The following is a 17,940-nucleotide window of genomic DNA, read 5'->3' as shown; positions in this document are numbered from 1 at the left end:
TTATTATTATTATTATTATTATTATTATTATTATTATTATTATTATTATTATTATTATTTAAAAAGGCATTTGACTCGGTTAAGAGAGAAGTTTTATATGATTTCCTTATTGAATTTGGTATTTCCAAGAAACTAGTTCCATTAATTAAAATTTGTCTCAGTGAAACGTACAGCAGACTCCGTATAGGTCAGTTTCTGTCATATGCGTTTCCAATTCATTGTGGGCTAAAGGAAGGAGATGCACTATCACCTTTACTTTTTAACTTCACTCTAGAGTATGCCATTAGGACAGTCCAGGATAACAGAGAGGGTTTGGAATTGAACGGGTTACATCAAGCTGCTTGTCTATGCGGATGACGTGAATATGTTAGGAGAAAATCCACAAACGATTAGGGAAAACACGGGAATTTTACTTGAAGCAAGTAAAGCGATCGGTTTGGAAGTAAATCCAGAAAAGACAAAGTATATGATTATGTCTCGTGACCAGAATATTGTACGAAATGGAAATATAAAAATTGGAGATTTATCCTTCGAAGGGGTGGAAAAATTCAAATATCTTCGAGCAACAGTAACAAATATAAATGACACTCTCTGGAGGAAATTAAACACAGAATAAATATGGGAAATGCCTGTTATTATTCGGTTGAGAAGCTTTTATCATCTAGTCTGCTGTCAAAAAATCTGAAAGTTAGAATTTATAAAACAGTTATATTACCGGTTGTTCTGTATGGTTGTGAAACTTGGACTCTCACTTTGAGAGAGGAACATAGGTTAAGGGTGTTTGAGAATAAGGTGCTTACGAAAATATTTGGGGCTAAGAGGGATGAAGTTACAGGAGAATGGAGAAAGTTACAACAACACAGAGCTGCACGCATTGTATTCTTCACCTGACATAATTAGGAACATTAAATCCAGACGTTTGGGATGGGCAGGGCATGTAGCACGTAGGGGCGAATGCAGAAATGCATATAGAGTGTTAGTTGGGAGGCCGGAGGGAAAAAGACCTTTAGGGGGGCCGAGACGTAGATGGGAGGATGATATTAAAATGGATTTGAGGGAGGTGGGATATGATGATAGAGAATAGATTAATCTTTCTCGGGATAGGAACCAATGGCGGGCTTATGTGAGGTCGGCAGTGAACCTCCGTGTTCATTAAAAGCCAGTAAGTAAGTAAGTAAGTAAAGTGATGATAAAAGTTAAATATGTTTGGTGAAATCGACCCTAAGATTGCAGCTTAAAGGACCAGGAAAAGACCACTTAAAATTGCTGCAAGTGAAAGTCTTTGTATTTAATAGGGATCTTCTGTTTTCCTAATCGACGTTCAGTTTCCTGAAGGATCCCTCGATACCGAACAAATCTCCGCAGGTTCTACTTCGTCCTTGCCTCTTAGTTTCGTCGGATTTCACGTTCTCTTGTTCCTTGTACCAGTCGTTGTAGGTCGCCATCTTCTTTATCCATGCCTCTGAAACATGAAATTATGTAATTAAAATGTCTTCCTCTTATCATGTGAATACACATGAAATTTACTACTCTTAACAATTCAAATTCCATTTTCCTCACGTCTAGAGGACATTGGAAATATCTTCAGATGCATCGGAGGCAAGTAGAAGTGTAGATCTATCCCGCAAAATACGACGTATACATGGAGAGAGACAACGCAGATAATCTAATTTCGTGTACAATCCACGCTGTTAAAGACGATTTCCACAGAGTCCGTCAATTTCTTTTAGTGAAGAAGAGGGACACAATATTAAAAAATAACCCGTTAATGATTGCTTATTCGTTTATAAACTGTTAAAATAAAATTTTCGCTCAGGCATAATACGATTATACCTGACGGTGGTATTTAATTGTTATTTTTAATCAAGTTGAAAACATTCATTCTTAGTGATCTGCCCAAGGGCAGGCCTTTCACTACAAACCCAGCATTCTCGAATCTTACTCATTTTTTTACTTCCTCTTTGTCTCGTCATATCATCCACATATTTCCTTCCAGTGCATCCTTCAGTAGGCCGTTTCTTTTCAATCAGTGACCTAGCCAATTTCTTTTCCTCTTTCTGATCAGTTTCGGCATCATTCTTTCCTCACCCACTCTTTCCAACACAGCTTCGTTTCTTATTCTGTTTGTTCATTTCACACGCTCCATCCTTCTCCATATCCACATTTCAAATGTTTCTAGTCGTTTCTCTTCACTTCGTCGTAATGTCCATGTTTCTGCCCCATCCGCAGAAGATACTCCTTTTTCTATCAAAAGCTTCCTTAGCCATTGCTATCCTCCTTTTGACTTCCTGGCAGCAGCTCGTGTTACTGCTTACAGTACAACCCAAGTATTTGAAGCTGTCCACTTGCTCTACTGCCTCATTTTGAATTCGCAAGTTTACATTTTTTTAGTTTCCTTCTTATTACCATCATCTTCGTCTTATTTGCATTTATCTTCATCCCACACTTCTCCCATCTGTCATTTAGCTCCAGAGGTTGCGGGTTCGATCCCGGGCCAGGTCGATGGCATTTAAGTGTGCTTAAATGCGACAGGCTCATGTCAGTAGATTTACTGGCATGTAAAAGAACTCCTGCGGGACAAAATTCCGGCATATCCGGCGACGCTGATATAACCTGTGCAGATGCGAGCGTCGTTAAATAAAACGTAACATTTTTAGCTCCAGTAGCATATCCCTTAGTATCATCTCCTCTTCTGCTAACAGCGTCATACCATCTGCAAATCTTATACATTTTATTCTTCTTCCTCCTACTATCACTCATCCCAGGTTCTGAAAAGAGTTCTTCACCAAATCCTCCAAGTAGATGTGGAACAGGGTACTCCTCTCCCTATTCCACTTCCTTAAGTCATTTTTTCTCCTATCCTGCTTCAACCCTTTGCTGAAAACAAAAGAATACTGAAGTTAACTCTGTTCGCCAAGCCATCCATCTAGCCACCTACCTGCATACACCTAATTATCTGCATATACAGATGTGGACAAATTATTAGCAAAATTGAATATTTTTACAATATATTTTTACAAAATATGATTCTTCAATTTAGACTACATTTGACATTTTTTGCGTATTTCCAAATTATTAGCAAAATTGAAGGTTTGTATTGTATATTTTTAGAAAATTTAACTCTTCAATTTGGACTACATTGGATATTTTTGCATATTTACAAATTATTAGCAAAACTGAAGATTTTTATTATATATTTTTACAAAATTCGATTCTTCAATTTGGAATACAGTTGACATTTTGGATATTTTCAAATTATTAGCAAAACTGAAGATTTTTAATTTTATAGTTTTACAAAATTTGACTCTTCAATTTAGACTGTAGTTGACATTTTTGCTAATTTATAAATTATTAGCAAAATTGAAGATTTTTATTGTAATGATAGAAATATGCAAAATTATCAACCGTAATCTAAATTAAAAAGTCAAATTTTGTGAACAGAATTATCATAAAAATCGTCAGTTTTGTTAATAATTTGTCCACGTCTGTATATATATATATATATATATATATATATATATATATATATATACACACACAGGGTGAACCGTATGCAAAGTAATTAATTTCAAGATACCATTCTTTGAGATATTTCAAACGAAAAAGGTTAATATACGAGTATTTTGCTCCGTTTTCATTCCATTTCGGGATGAAAATCATATCAAATATTTTCTAGCGTGTTTTGGGAAATCCATAGATTGAATTCGCAATATTCTCAGTCTATGTAAGAGGGCAGTGTATTATGATAATGAATGACTGAAAAAATGTTTACAGTTATGTCATTTAAATGTGCAGAAATTTGATCCGAACAAATGTAGCATTACAAAATTTTATTACAGAACCTAAAGCTTACCTTTGTTGTTATTAAATTCCTGCAAATTTAAAGTACAAAACTAAAATTCTTTCAGTCGTTTACAATGACTATTACACTCTTACTACGTCACACTACTTTTGACCAATTAAACGGTACGAAAGGACGTATTTCAACCAATCATGGCTGCTTATCGCGCAATTTTATCGCGTCCCTAGCATTTGTTTAATTTTATCGCGTCCCTAGCATTTGTTTAATTTTATCGCGTCCCTAGCATTTGTTTCTTTGTTTGCCATCATTTGAAACTGCGCTGGTCTGGACGTCAAAAAAAAAAAAATATATATATATATAAAATTACAAACCACTCCAGTCGATGCACAGTAGTTTCAAATATGACTCGCATTGGCATTAAAGAACAAGAATTAATAAAGATCACTGATCATACCTATGCATCTTCAGAAATCCGATTTACAAATAAATGAAGAGCACCATTCGGAAATCCTGAATAAGTTGAATACACCATGTAGGCCTAAATCAACGAGTTCCACTTCTATTACGCACACGTCCATCAATTGAACCACCTACCACATTCAAATTTGAAAATTGTACATTCAATAATTATTCCTTTTAAAATTATTCATTCGGAAATTCTGAATAAGTTGAATACACCATGTAGGCCTAAATCACCGATTTCCACTTCTATTACGCACACGTCCAATATAACATCAATTGAACCACCAACCACATTCAAATTTGAAAATTGTACATTCAATAATTATTCCTTTTAATATTATTCATGTTTATTTTTCATGTCATCGTCGTTGATTAAAACTTTTCTAACACTTGTGTATATTAGTTAGGTTATGTTATAGCTTCTGCTATATGATATTATGGATAGTCACGTATCAGAGATTGTTTAATATTAAGATTTATTGAAAAACATCTGTCAAGTGACGTTGATTACTCGGATTCGGATAATTGAAGTGGAATGTTGCATTTTAATAAAAATGAAACTGAATCAACAAAGCCTTCTTGACTAGTAACATTGCCATCGTGTATAATAGATCGAGAACTTCTCTATGAGAAGGCATTGCTCACTACTACCATCTAGCATGCATCTAGCGTAATATATGTAATGTTAAGATGGTACAATAATACATTTGAAGACAGTTGTATTTTCGTAAGTCAATTAATATTTTATTGTATTGGAGTACTTCGTTACTTCTAATCTTTATATACTTTCTTCTAATCGTGTAATAGTCAATTAAATCCCACTCGAGTTTTGATTTTCTCTAGATAAATCAAAACGTCTAGTGAGATTACTTTTGATAATACACTGCAGTCTTAAATTGACTGAGCATATTGGGTATTAAATCAATGACTTTCGCAAAACACATTATGAAATAGTATTTCATATATAAAACAATTTCTATCTCGAAAAGGAAGCAGAAAGGAATAAAATTGTATTCAAATGTTGGGTTTAAAATATCTCAAAGGATTACCGGTCGAAATTAATGACTGAAGCCTTAATTTCCATGCAGTATAAAATCTGTAAGCATGACTGCATTATTGCACTATCAAATGACTAAACAGGTATAATGAAGCTATTATTTAAATTTTGCGTTATCGAAATTAAATTCCACATTAATTACGCTACAATTTTATTTTATTTTGAAATAACGTAGCCTATTATAATTAATTTCTCAGATTTTCCTCACTTAAGCTCATGTGTTTGTCAGAAGAACTTTCTTGAATAGAGAAAATAATATTTATACGTCACAAGAAGTCACAGGCGCATACTTAAGCGAAGAAATTTGCGACAAAGTGAAGTCGAATTTTAAGTCTTTTACATTTTCACATGACATAACCCCATTGGGAATCGAACCTGTTACCTTTTGATTTTGTAGCGTTAAACCTTAACCTCAAGGCTATTGCGCACCTGAAAATACAAAAGTATTTACCTCTTCATTACAACAATCGGAATAAACTACATCACCGCCCGTCTTTAGAAATTCTTTTCTCTCAATCCATTTTGAGGCAAAATCTCTTTCAGTTCTAACAGGAGCTATAGCAGCACTTCATAATTCGATACTAAAGTAAATAAATTGCAGTTTGCAAGCATGCTACTTCCACCTTCATTTTTTTCAGTATTTTAACCTCCTGTTTGTAACGAGAGAGAGGTTGGGGGTGGGGAGGCCACCGGCGTAGCTCGGTCGGTTAAAGCGCTTGCCTGCCGATCCAGAGTTACGCTTGGGAGCGGGTTCGATTCCCGCTTAGGCTGGTTGGATTTTTTCCCTGAGGTTCTCCCAACCGTAAGGCAAATGTCAGGTAATCTACGGTGAATTCTCAGCCTCATATCGCCAGATATTATCTCATCACCAATTCCAGCGACGCTAAATAATCTTGTAGTTGATACAGCGTCGTGAAATAATCAAGTAAAAAAAACAGAGATGAGGGTTGGAAATTCCAGTATGTGAAAAGGAGGTTTTAGTGGAAAATGCAAAGATTAGTTGTCAGGTAGGATGCGTCGTAACCATATTTTTTTACCGGTAGCTTTCTGTTATTTTTTCCTAAAAAAATAAAGTAGAAATATCAGATTCTTTGAAGCAACATGCATAAAAAAGAAGCACTATTTTACAGGGACATCATTTTATTTTTACTTCAATTTTTATTGTACCTGAGTTTTTTAATGTACTTCACTCCCACCCCTTCTACTAATGAAGTTCAACCGTCCTCCCCACAGATCCAAGACCGCATATACAGTCATAGTAGACTTACGATCATAGTAAACAGTACGTTTCAAAAATATTTTCACGTTTTCCAGTGACGAAAGTGCTTTCAATATTGAATCATATTTTCACAGGTACAGTCGTACATTTGCTTACGTCGCATCCCGGTTTTCCCCACCTGCTTCTATTCGTCTCTCTGTAAAGGCTAGTGGCTGGGCTGTCTTAGCTCGTTTCTGAGAACTTTAATTTCTGTTAGGATTTGGACATCTACGTAATATTATACAACTGTTCAAAATAACTTAAATAAAAGGGCTTTGTTAAGTAATTAACTGTCACGTGATTTCCTCCATTTCTACGACCCTACGACTTAACCACTTGGACGGTCAGTAGATAGTATGTCTGAGTAATTTTATCTTTTCGGATCGGGCAGAAGTGAAGATTGAATTTACAGTACGTAAGGTATTCTTTTATAGAGTAGATACGGAATTATTTCAACATGAGTTACTAGTACGAAGAACGAAACTGGTAATTGGGATTAGGTACAATAGTCTATAGTGCGATAATATGCACATTAGAACTGAAGCCTGTACCGAAATGAACGGCCACCATTTAAAAAAATGTGTTTAAATATCCATATTATGATTATTTTTCAATTTAACTTCATTCTCTATATTGTACGCTAATGTGTTGTAGACAGTATAATATACACTGCATAATGAATACGTTGGCATGGATAACTCACTTCGTGAGTAAAAACACTTGTTCTTAATACAGTACTGTACTTTGATTAAAGAAAAACCTAATGAAAATTATCAAACTCAAAAGCGCAATATTTTCTAGTTTACGTAAATGGATGAACTACTTTTCTTCCCTCCTATACCTAGTAAAGTGATTTGTTTATATATTACGCCAGTATCATCGAACTCCAGTCGTGGAACGGGGTAGCAAACGGCGTTGATCCAGAGGTATAGGCAAGTTAATATTAAAAATGTTAGTAAAAATAAAATGATGTCCCTGTACAAGTTAACATATATTTTGCATTAAAGTGAGGGAAAAGGATAAAAATATGCAATATAAAAGTCGAAATATGTGCTATAAAAAGTAGAATCTTAAAAATATGCATTAAGCATGAATTTTCTCCCAGAGAAGGCCAAAAAATACAAACACGCACGGACGAAATACGGTTATTTGGAATAGATAAGTGAAAAACGAATATGTCCGAAGTTTAAGAAGTGTAACAAGCTTACAAAACTAAGCGTTTCCGTGGAAATCCGGGCTCTAGTAATGATATTACTTACGGTTCACTCTCTACATTTGTTTTATGTGAAAATAAGAAATTCTGGACGTTACCATGGTAGCGAGCAATGGGACCGGCATCTCCCCCATGTTCAGTAGGTAGTAGTCGCTTGGGGATATGTTTGTGCAAACCACTCAAGTCTGTGCCGTGAATTTGTATCTGGAACGAAAAAAAAAAAAAGTGAAAGAATTAAAATTATCTTCAGGTTACGTTCATTTCTTAACAGTGACAGAACAGGTCCATAGTCGATTTTAAAAATCATTTTATGTACAGTCTTAGATACAATGACGGCTCGACTCTTGGTGGTGAAAAAGATTTTATCGCACTTTTTATTGACACTAAATTTTTTTCCCTGGCACTTGTACGCACTTTTTATTGACACTAAATTTTTTTCCCTGGCACTTGTACTAGCTACTTAGGGACGGTATACAACGAAACAGAACGACTTTTATTACCTCAACTAGTGGTTCGCTTGCCCTCTGATTATGCGTAGTGCTTCCTAACTGGCACTGAAAATATCAATGCGGTATCAATTATTTCTAAGACTGCACCTTATGAAATGATAGAAGTACTGGAATATAATCATTTCAGAATACATATCGGCAAAACGTTCATGGAGAAGGTAGTAGGATAATTTCAAGGGAAAAAATTTTTCCGGGGCCGGGTACCGATCCCGGGACCTCTGGTTGAACGTACCAGCGCTCTTACCAACTGAGCTACCCGGGAACTTCACCCGACACCGTCTCAACTCTTCCCTTTATATCCGCACAACTCGCGTGGGCTGACGAAACGCCAGAGACCCACATCGAGTGCACACAATCTCTGTGTGACTTGGAATTGTGGTTTTCTGTTAACGTACACAGTGACGTATATATTATGCAAATCTAGTTTTTCAGGTAAAGCTCCCTGCAAAGCAGATTTGAATAATTTCAAGGGAAAATTTGTTCCGGAGCCGGGTATCGATGCCGGGACCTCTGGTTGAATGTACCAGTGCTCTGCCAACTGAGCTACCCGGGAACTCCACCCGACACCGTCTCAACTTTTCCCTTTATATCCGCACAACTCGCGTGGGCTGAAGAAACGCCAGAGACCCACATCGAGTGCACACAATCTCTGTGTGACTTGGAATTGTGGTTTTCTGTTAACGTACACAGTGACGTATATATTATGCAAATCTAGTCTTTCAGGTAAAGCTCCCTGCAATGCAGATTTGAACAATTTCAAGGGAAAAATTGTTTCGGGGCCGGGTATCGATCCCGGGACCTGTGGTTGAACGTACCAGCGCTCTGCCAACTGAGCTACCCGGGAACTCCACCCGACACCGTCTCAACTTTTCCCTTTATATCCGCACAACTCGAGTGGGCTGACGAAACGCCAGAGACCCACATCGAGTGCACACAATCTCTGTGTGACTTGGAATTGTGGTTTTCTGTTAACGTACACAGTGACGTATATATTATGCAAATCTAGTCTTTCAGGTAAAGCTCCCTGCAATGCAGATTTGAACAATTTCAAGGGAAAAATTTTTCCGGGGCCGGGTATCGATCCCGGGACCTGTGGTTGAACGTACCAGCGCTCTGCCAACTGAGCTACCCGGGAACTCCACCCGACACCATCTCAACTTTTCCCTTTATATCCACACAACTCGCGTGGGCTGACGAAATGCCAGAGACCCACATCGAGTGCACACAAACTCTGTGTGACTTGGAATTGTGGTTTTCTGTTAACGTACACAGTGACGTATATATTATGCAAATCTAGCTCAGTTGGTAAGAGCGCTGGTACGTTCAACCAGAGGTTCCGGGATCGATACCCGGCCCCTGAACAATTTTTCCCTTGACATTATTCAAATCTGCTTTACCTGAAAGACTAAATTTGCAAGGGAGTAGGATATTTCCATAACTAACGTATCAATGCCAGGTAATGGAAATGGGAATTATTAGCAATAACAAATTAGCTTACGAAATGAACGAAATATAGCCTAGAAAATAAAACAAATTCCTATCTACTGAATCACAATTTCAACTCTTGTTACAAGTTGTTTGTAGTTTCGCTGCAAAAGCCACTGTGCGCTCTGGCGGCTCATGCAGGTGGTCGTGATATCTACTCCATGATTTGCATTTCAGAATGACGCTGGTACAATAATTATAGTAATTTTAGACAGACTGTACCAAAACACATATAACAAAAATTGTATTATTTTCTAGCTTTGTAAATTAGTTTAGTACTGGAAACACAAACTGAATACAACCTTTTCAAGATACAACAAATACAGCTGCAACACTTATTTATTATTACAATATTTGTTAATATTTATTATTATGTCTTACTTGATTATTGAACAGACTGTCACTTTCTAGAACCACAGATCAGATGATTACAGAAAAATCAGCGAGGTGATTCAGAGCTATACTGTGATGGGGTGTCATGTATCATTGAAAATAACTTCTTGGATTCTCATGTATTTTTTCTTTCGTCAAAACCTTCGGGTAGTGAGCAACGAATATGGGAAGCGTTTTCGTCAGGATTTTTCTGAAATGGAAAGGCGCTACCAGGAAAAATGGAGCCCAAATATTATCAGGCTACTTCTGGTCACTCAAAAGAGATGTTTCTCAAGTGAAGTACAGTTTAAAATCTATTTCACACACATTTTAGGTAAAATGTTACAAGATATCTATACTAGAAAAAGTCTGAAGCACTTGTCAAATAATTACTCAAAAACCCTGGGTTATAGAAAATTTTTGAAAACAGATCTGACATCATTTATTTATTTATTTATTTATTTATTTATTTATTTATTTATTTATTTATTTATTTATTTATTTATTTATTTAAATTTAAATATACAGAATAAAGAATATATAATTACAAACAAACAAGAGAAATAGAAATAAAATAATACAAACAATATGAAAAAAGGAGATACAGTAGTATTAACAAAATTTGAGACCGAATGAGCAGCGCTCGTGTTCGGTCGCAGTTCAGATATAATATTAATAGACCTATAAGAGAATATAAGATAAAATAAAATAGGAAAAAAATTAAAATTACAGTTACAGAAATTATATAATGCAATATTAATATCAGAGCAATATAGAAAAAAAATGAAATAGGAACTAAAATTTAAATTACAGCGGCAATGGAATTATATAATATTGTGACATCGACGTGAGATTCGAACTCACGACCAGCGTCCCGCAAGAGAGAAGATCGCGCGGAGCATTTTGTGATGGCGCGCGGCGAAGAGGGGAAAGGGCCAACGCGGCGAGAAAGTGGAGAGAGAGTGCGCGCGCATCTGGTGCTGGTAGAGAGGAGAGGGCTCTGGATTTCTCTGGAGTGCCATCTCTAGAGACGCGTGGAACCTTCGAGGCTACGTCGCTGTGGTTATAAATTACGGACGCGAAGGAACGGCAGCAGTTTTCAGTTTTTCAGTTATTCAGTCAGTGAGAAAGCCAGAGCAAGGAAGCCGGTCTTGTCTACCGGAGTTCGACTCGAGTGTGCGTCCGCAACTGTATCAGCATCCGAAGGCCTGAGTTCGAGTGCAGTGGACCGCAGTTGGAGGGACCTGAGTTCGAGTGCAGTGGACCGCAGTTGGAGGGACCCGAGTTCGAGTACAGTGAACTGTCTCTGAAGGTCTGTGGTTCGAGATACCGTGAACTCGAGTGACTGAGATAGAAGAACTGTGAACTGAGAACTGGTAGTTCTGATTTGTAAATAGTGCTTTGTAAATATTAGTCAAGATTAACAGTTCATTGTTGTGCGTAATAGTCCAAGTAAATTGTCATTGTCGTCGGTGGAGTGCTGTAACGAATACTGTGTTGAGTGAAGATCCAATTGTTGACGAGAGCGTTTAAGGTGAATTGTAGAAAGGAATTATTGTTGTGACGAATAAATTACATTGTTGTTACTAATAAAATTCACAATATAATATTAACATTAGAGAAGAATAATACCGCACGTGAAAAGTAGGACTAATATATTTTTCAAAATTATAGAATACAAATATAATATAGGCTGATTAATACATACACATAGGCTATAAATTTATTTAATCAAATTGAAGATATTAACACGTTTCTAACTTTCTTGTTATGTGTTAGTGGGTTACATGTTAGAAGTTCTGGGTGTAATTTAGTTAAAGCATTGTACAACAGAGGGCCAAAATCAATGCTATGCTTTAGACCAGCAGATGTGAGACATTTAGGTTCTACTAATGTTGAATTAATATTTCGTCTTGTGTCATGATTGTGTGTCTGTAATACAAACTTATTACGATTTTTATGATAAAATTTTAACAGCGTATGCTTATAAATTTGTTCGACATTAAATTCAGAATAAATTAATTTAGTTGGGTAATCGAAACGTTTCTTCTAGCAAATTTTAATTATTCGTTTTTTGTAGTGAATTTAACGGGCTAATTTTTGTACTTTCACCCCAAACAATTATACCATATTGAATGATAGACTGAATAATGGCCAAATAAACATTTCGTAGAACTCTAATGGGTAAGTAGCATCGAAGATTAACTAATTTATAAATTGTTTTGCGAAGCCTCTTACAAAGATAAGCAATGTGATGAGGCCATTTTAAATTCTGATCAATAATGATACCCAGATATTTCACATACGTGGCTTCAGCACGAAAAATTCTATAAGAATCAGTCATGACTTATCTTTTAACAAAAACTATGTTTAATTTTGTTTACCAGTGATCAATGCAATCCCGATTCCATGGCAACTGTGTAGAAATGAAGATTTTTAACAAACCGTCCAAAAAATTAATGCTTTAAATAGACAAGTCTTTAAGGATATAATCTTTTATGACTGTAAATCAGTCATGTGAACATTATTTTGCTATAACTATGTTGCTCGGGATGTGGAGACACGAGCAAGCAGGCATTTATGCTCGTCACTCATACCTCGCAAGAGGGGTGACAATGGTGAATAAGTAGACTAGTAACAGCAAATTTAACGTTACACTTTGTACTACTGAAGTCGGCTCATGTCCATTTATATTTCACATAAAGAGAAAACTTACCCTTGCTGCCAGCTTAGAGCCAATCACAGATTTTATAAGTTCCAAGACATATCCAGCGTATGGTGGTGTGTTGATGAAATGAATTGCTCTGGCACGGATTTTGTATGTATTCTGTAAAATCAAGAAAGATTTAATTATATATATATATATATATATTTATTTATTTATTTATATATATTTATTTAAACAACATGCTCCATTACAGAGTAAAACTACATGTTTTAGATTTTGCGTTTCCTACGAAAAATATACATTTGGATTTGTATTGGTGAATACTTCCGATTTAGTCTATTTTGCCTATTTACATTGATCATACCTAAACAAGATACAGAATTAATACAAATACATACATATATATATATATATATATATATATATATATATATATATATATGGCTTAACCTAAATAAAAAGAAAAGAAAGTACGAGGCGAATCCAGAAAGTATGTTTCCCGATATTTTCCCCTTGAAAGTAAACGTAATTACCCGTGTCAATTGCGCATGCGTAATATATCTATGACGTATCAATCATATTCCAGACGGACAGGTCCCGCCTGATGCCAGTAGCGTGGCAGCAGTGGTCCGAACTGGAAGCTCTTATTCCTTCTCCCGCCGCCTGCGAGGTTCGGTCGGTGATAAAGTTCTTTAGTGCACAAAGCATTGCGCCAATTGAAATTCATCGGCAGCTCTGTCAGGTCTATGGGCCGAAACTAATTCTCTCTCACCCTCCCCTCCCCTTCCCCTTACCCCTCCACCTTCCCCTCTTCCTCTTTCTTGTACCTCAAGAAATTCCTGTCCTCCGTTGAGCGTTTTGGCAACGACGAAGAGCAGAAGACGTCTGTCACACGCTGGTTCCATTCACAGGCGGCAGAGTTCTATGACAGAGGGATACAAAAGTTGATCCCACGATACGACAAGTGTCTCAATTCTGATGGCGGCTATGTTGAAAAATAGCTGAAACATTGCTGTACCTGTTGCCAATAAATGTTTTCCTGAAAGTGTGTGTTCCTTTTTTTTTTTTTTTTGAATAGGGAAACTTACTTTCTGGATGCGCCTCGTATATATATATATATATATATGATAGGAATATATTGCAATTGTGAGTTTTTTTTTTAAATGTTAATTTTATAAAAGGTGAATGATAAATATGTGTAACCTAACAAGAATTGCATTCCTACAATTCACAGTGGTCTAGAATGCAAATTTAGCGGGACATATTAATAACTTTTCAGCTACCTAACAGATTTGTATGAAACTTTACACAGTAGTTACAGGTAGCATATATGTTTTGTATGCAAGCTCTCGTTACGTTGGTATAAGGGGAACTGCCCCTTATAGGGGGCGCATTTAGACAAAATTAGAAACGTTTCTCCTACCTGACAGATTTTTATGAAATTTTACAAAGTAGTTACAAGTAGCATATATGTTTTGTATACAAGCTCTGATTACGTTCGTATAAGGGGAACTACCCCTTATAGGGGGCGCAATTAGACAAGATTAGTAACTTTTCTCCTATTTAACAGATTTTTATGAAATTTTACACAGCAGTTACATGTAGCATATATGTTTTGTATACAAGCTCTCGTTACGTTGGTATAAGGGGAACCACCCCTTATAGTGGGGGCGCAATTAGACAAAATTAGTAACTTTTCTCCTAGTTAACAGATTTTTATGAAATTTTACAAAGCAGTTACAAGTAGCATATATGTTTTGTATACAAGCTCTGATTACGTTCGTATAAGGGGGACTACCCCTTATAGGGGGCGCAATTAGACAAAAAAGTAACTTTTCTCCTATTTAACAGATTTTTATGAAATTTTATAAAGTAGTTAATGGTAGCATGTATGTTTTGTACACAAGCTCTCGTTACGTTGGTATAAGGGGAACCACCCCTTATAGTGGGGGCGCAATTAGACAAAATTAGTACCTTTTCTCCTATTTAACAGATTTGTATGAAATTTTACAAAACAGTTACAAGCAACATATATGTTTTGTATACAAGTTCTGATTACGTTGGTAGAAGGAGAACTATCCCTTTTAGGTGGCACAATTAGACAAAATTAGTAACTTTTCTCCTATTTAACAAATTTTTATGAAATTTTACAAAGTAGTTACAGGTAGCATATATGTTTTGTATACAAGCTCTCATTACGTTGGTCTAACTGTAACCGCCCCTTATAGGGGGGCGCAATAAGACAAAATTAGTAACTTTTGTCCTATCTAACAGATTTTTATGAAATTTTATACAGTAGTTACACTTAGTACATATGATTTGTGTACAAACTCTGTTTACGTTGGCATGAACAGAAGTGCCCCTTACAGGGGGATGCATTTAGACAAAATCTAATGGGGGGGGAATGTAACATTTTAGGTACTATTGCACCTTTTGGGCACTCGGGAAGCTTATTTGATACATAATTAACAAGCTGTCATCTTCAATTCCCTGAATTATACTGCGGAAGCAGATTCGGTTCACAGATATTGCAATAACTGCAACCGAGAAAAATTGCACTACTGCACCTCGAAAGAATAGTGCTCATACATTATTACTTCCGAAAATCTGCGCACCTTAAGACTAGATTTAAAATAGAGGTAAATAGTGGAGGAAGTGAAAAAAAATTCATTTTTGGACGAACCTAAGGGTTTTTTTTCTCTACCTTAGCAAAGTCTGCACACAATGGTTATATTTGGACTATATTTTGTCCCGTGTCCATTCATGCTAATTTTACATATTATAATAACATTAAATGTAACACAAACAAACAGTGTTACATACCCAAAGAACTACTTGACACGTTGATACCAAATATGAATGGAATCGACCACTTACAACAGAGTTACAGCACAAAGAAAACGGCAGACTCGCGGCGCTTGCTGAGTAAAAAAGCTGGGTGGAGAAATGTGGCATGTTACCGGCTTCTTACCTCGCTATGCAGCCACCTCCGCTGATTAAAATAATCAATTGAGTGTTACTCAGTTATATTGGAAAAATAATTTAAGGGTTTAATTTCATTTTTTTACATGTCATTTTTCTGTATTTGTCCTCCTAAATATGGATTTTAGACCACTGTGCAAGTGTTCAAAATCTACTGAATTGATGAAAGTGATGAATGGTTGAAGATGTAATTTTATAAGCTGATATTTGGTAGGTGGCCAACTTACTGTCTTCGAAATGCTGTTTCTTAGAATTTCCCTTTGTTTCCTTAATATTGTGCAATCATATAGCAAGTGATTTTACTCGGACGTGTTGCACTCTCCATTTACTTATATTTAATAATAACCTATATATATATATATATATATATATATATATATATTCATTCTCAATAAAAACACAAACCACTTACGAACAAAACCACGCAATACTTCTTCAATTGTGGTACAGTAGTTTTCGTCACGTGACCCAGCGTGTAGTTCTTCATGTCTATTATGCCGATATTGGATAGATGGTGATCTTCACGCAGTAAGACGTCTGACAGCATTATCAAAGCCTTTATGACGAGGTCTAAGTCAAAGAATGTGGAATCTGGATCTAGGACGCCCATAGGTACAACGCGGTCTAGGTTGTCCGTAAGCTCCGGCATAGGAATGCAGTACCTGCGGGAGAAGAGAAGACATATTGGCATAATCTTCTCATATGTATTAGTCAATGTTACTATGTATGTATATATGTATGTAATATGTATGTACTCTACAGGATGTTTCAAATATACGGGGCATAATTTCACGTATGTCTTTCCCACATGTAGACAATCAAAATAGTTCATTACAACATGAGTCCGGAAATGCTTCATTTCCGAGTTATGGTCTTCACAACATTGAAATTCACCGGAACGTTTTTCTTTCCGCAGGTCGTTGTCATTACAGAAGATGTCCAAAATGTCCACCTCCTGCTTGAATACAGACCTCACATCGATATCTCATTGACTTGCGAAGACGATCAGAACCTAACTCGTGCAGGGTAATCTGCTGGTGACAGGGCCTGTACACGTTGCAAATGATAAGGATACAATTGATACTCTTTCAACAGTCTCCAGACAGTCGTATGAGGAACATTGACTTGCAACGCTACCCTTCGTGTGCTGATAGAAGAAGTCATGTTCACAGCCTCCAGAATCTCCTCCTGTACTTCTGGAGTTGTAGATCTTGGTCGTCCCCTTCCCAAACCAGGAGAGTTAAATTTTCCATACTCGCACAGACGGTAATGGAGACGTACAAATGTCTTCCGATCTGGACATTGTCGCTGTGGGTACCTCTCCTGGTACAAACGACGAGCCAGCGCAGCATTGCCGTCCGCCTTACCGTACATGAAGTGTATCTCTGCCAGCTCTTGATTTGAATACATGTCGCACAGTCTAACGCCTACACAACACTGAATGTAACCTTCGCCTCGGAATGAACTGTCAGAGTGCCCTCTTAATGTCTCCTTTGACGGCAACGACCTGCGGAAAGAAAAACGTTCCGGTGAATTTCAATGTTGTGAAGGCCATAACTCGGAAATGAAGCATTTCCGGACACATGTTGTAATTAACTATTTTGATTGTCTACATGTGGGAAATACATACCTGAAATTATGCCCCGTATTTTTAAACACCCTGTATAGAAATCTACATGCTTTGATAGATATTTGCCAAAGTTTGCACATTTAACCGTCATAACCAGGAGAAGAATTTTGATTGCATTAAAATCACACATATAGACGTACAATTAATTTAAAATATAAAGAATATAAATAAATACGATCAAACATTCATGTACAGGGACATCATTTTATTTTTACAACAATTTTTATTGTACCTGAGTTTTTGAATGTACTTCACTCCCATCCCCTCTACTAGTAAACTTCCAACCGTTCTCCACACAGAACCGAGGCCGCGTATGCAGTCAAAGTTAGTGAGTATAGTACGTTCCAGAAATATGTTCGCGTTTTCCAGTGGCGAAAGAGCTTTCAATATTGAATCATATTTTCGTACAGGTACTGTCGTACGTTTGCCTACGTCGCATCCCGGTTTCCCCCACCTGCTTCTGTTAGCCTCTCTGTAAAGTCTAGTAGCTGGGCTGCCTTAG

The 17,940-nt window shown here is 36.5% G+C and overlaps 1 protein-coding gene across 1 annotated transcript; it reads right to left on the bottom strand.

The window, feature by feature from the left end:
* Positions 1-489: 489 nt before the first annotated feature.
* LOC138711540 (retinaldehyde-binding protein 1-like) lies at positions 490-16,464 on the bottom strand. Its single transcript, XM_069842721.1, has 4 exons — positions 16,221-16,464; positions 12,875-12,985; positions 7,891-7,996; positions 490-1,462 (listed from the first exon to the last, which is right to left on the bottom strand). The coding sequence occupies exons 1-4, from the start codon at positions 16,455-16,457 to the stop codon at positions 1,311-1,313; spliced, it is 606 nt and encodes a 201-aa protein (XP_069698822.1). The 5' UTR covers positions 16,458-16,464; the 3' UTR covers positions 490-1,310.
* Positions 16,465-17,940: the final 1,476 nt, after the last annotated feature.

This window comes from Periplaneta americana, chromosome 13 (assembly GCF_040183065.1).
Source record: "Periplaneta americana isolate PAMFEO1 chromosome 13, P.americana_PAMFEO1_priV1, whole genome shotgun sequence".
Lineage (NCBI taxonomy): Eukaryota > Metazoa > Arthropoda > Insecta > Blattodea > Blattidae > Periplaneta > Periplaneta americana.
The sequence above is the reverse complement of the archived record's forward strand: the minus strand, read 5'-3'. Positions and strand labels throughout refer to the sequence as shown.

Excerpts from the sequence above, each read along its gene's own strand:
- LOC138711540 (XM_069842721.1), bottom strand. The coding sequence starts at position 16,457 with ATGCCGGAGCTTACGGACAACCTAGACCGCGTTGTACCTATGGGCGTC. Across the intron at positions 12,986-16,220 it reads AGTATTGCGTGGTTTTGTTC|AATACATACAAAATCCGTGC; the intron begins GTAAGTGGTTTG and ends TTGATTTTACAG. Across the intron at positions 7,997-12,874 it reads GCTCTAAGCTGGCAGCAAGG|ATACAAATTCACGGCACAGA; the intron begins GTAAGTTTTCTC and ends TTTTCGTTCCAG.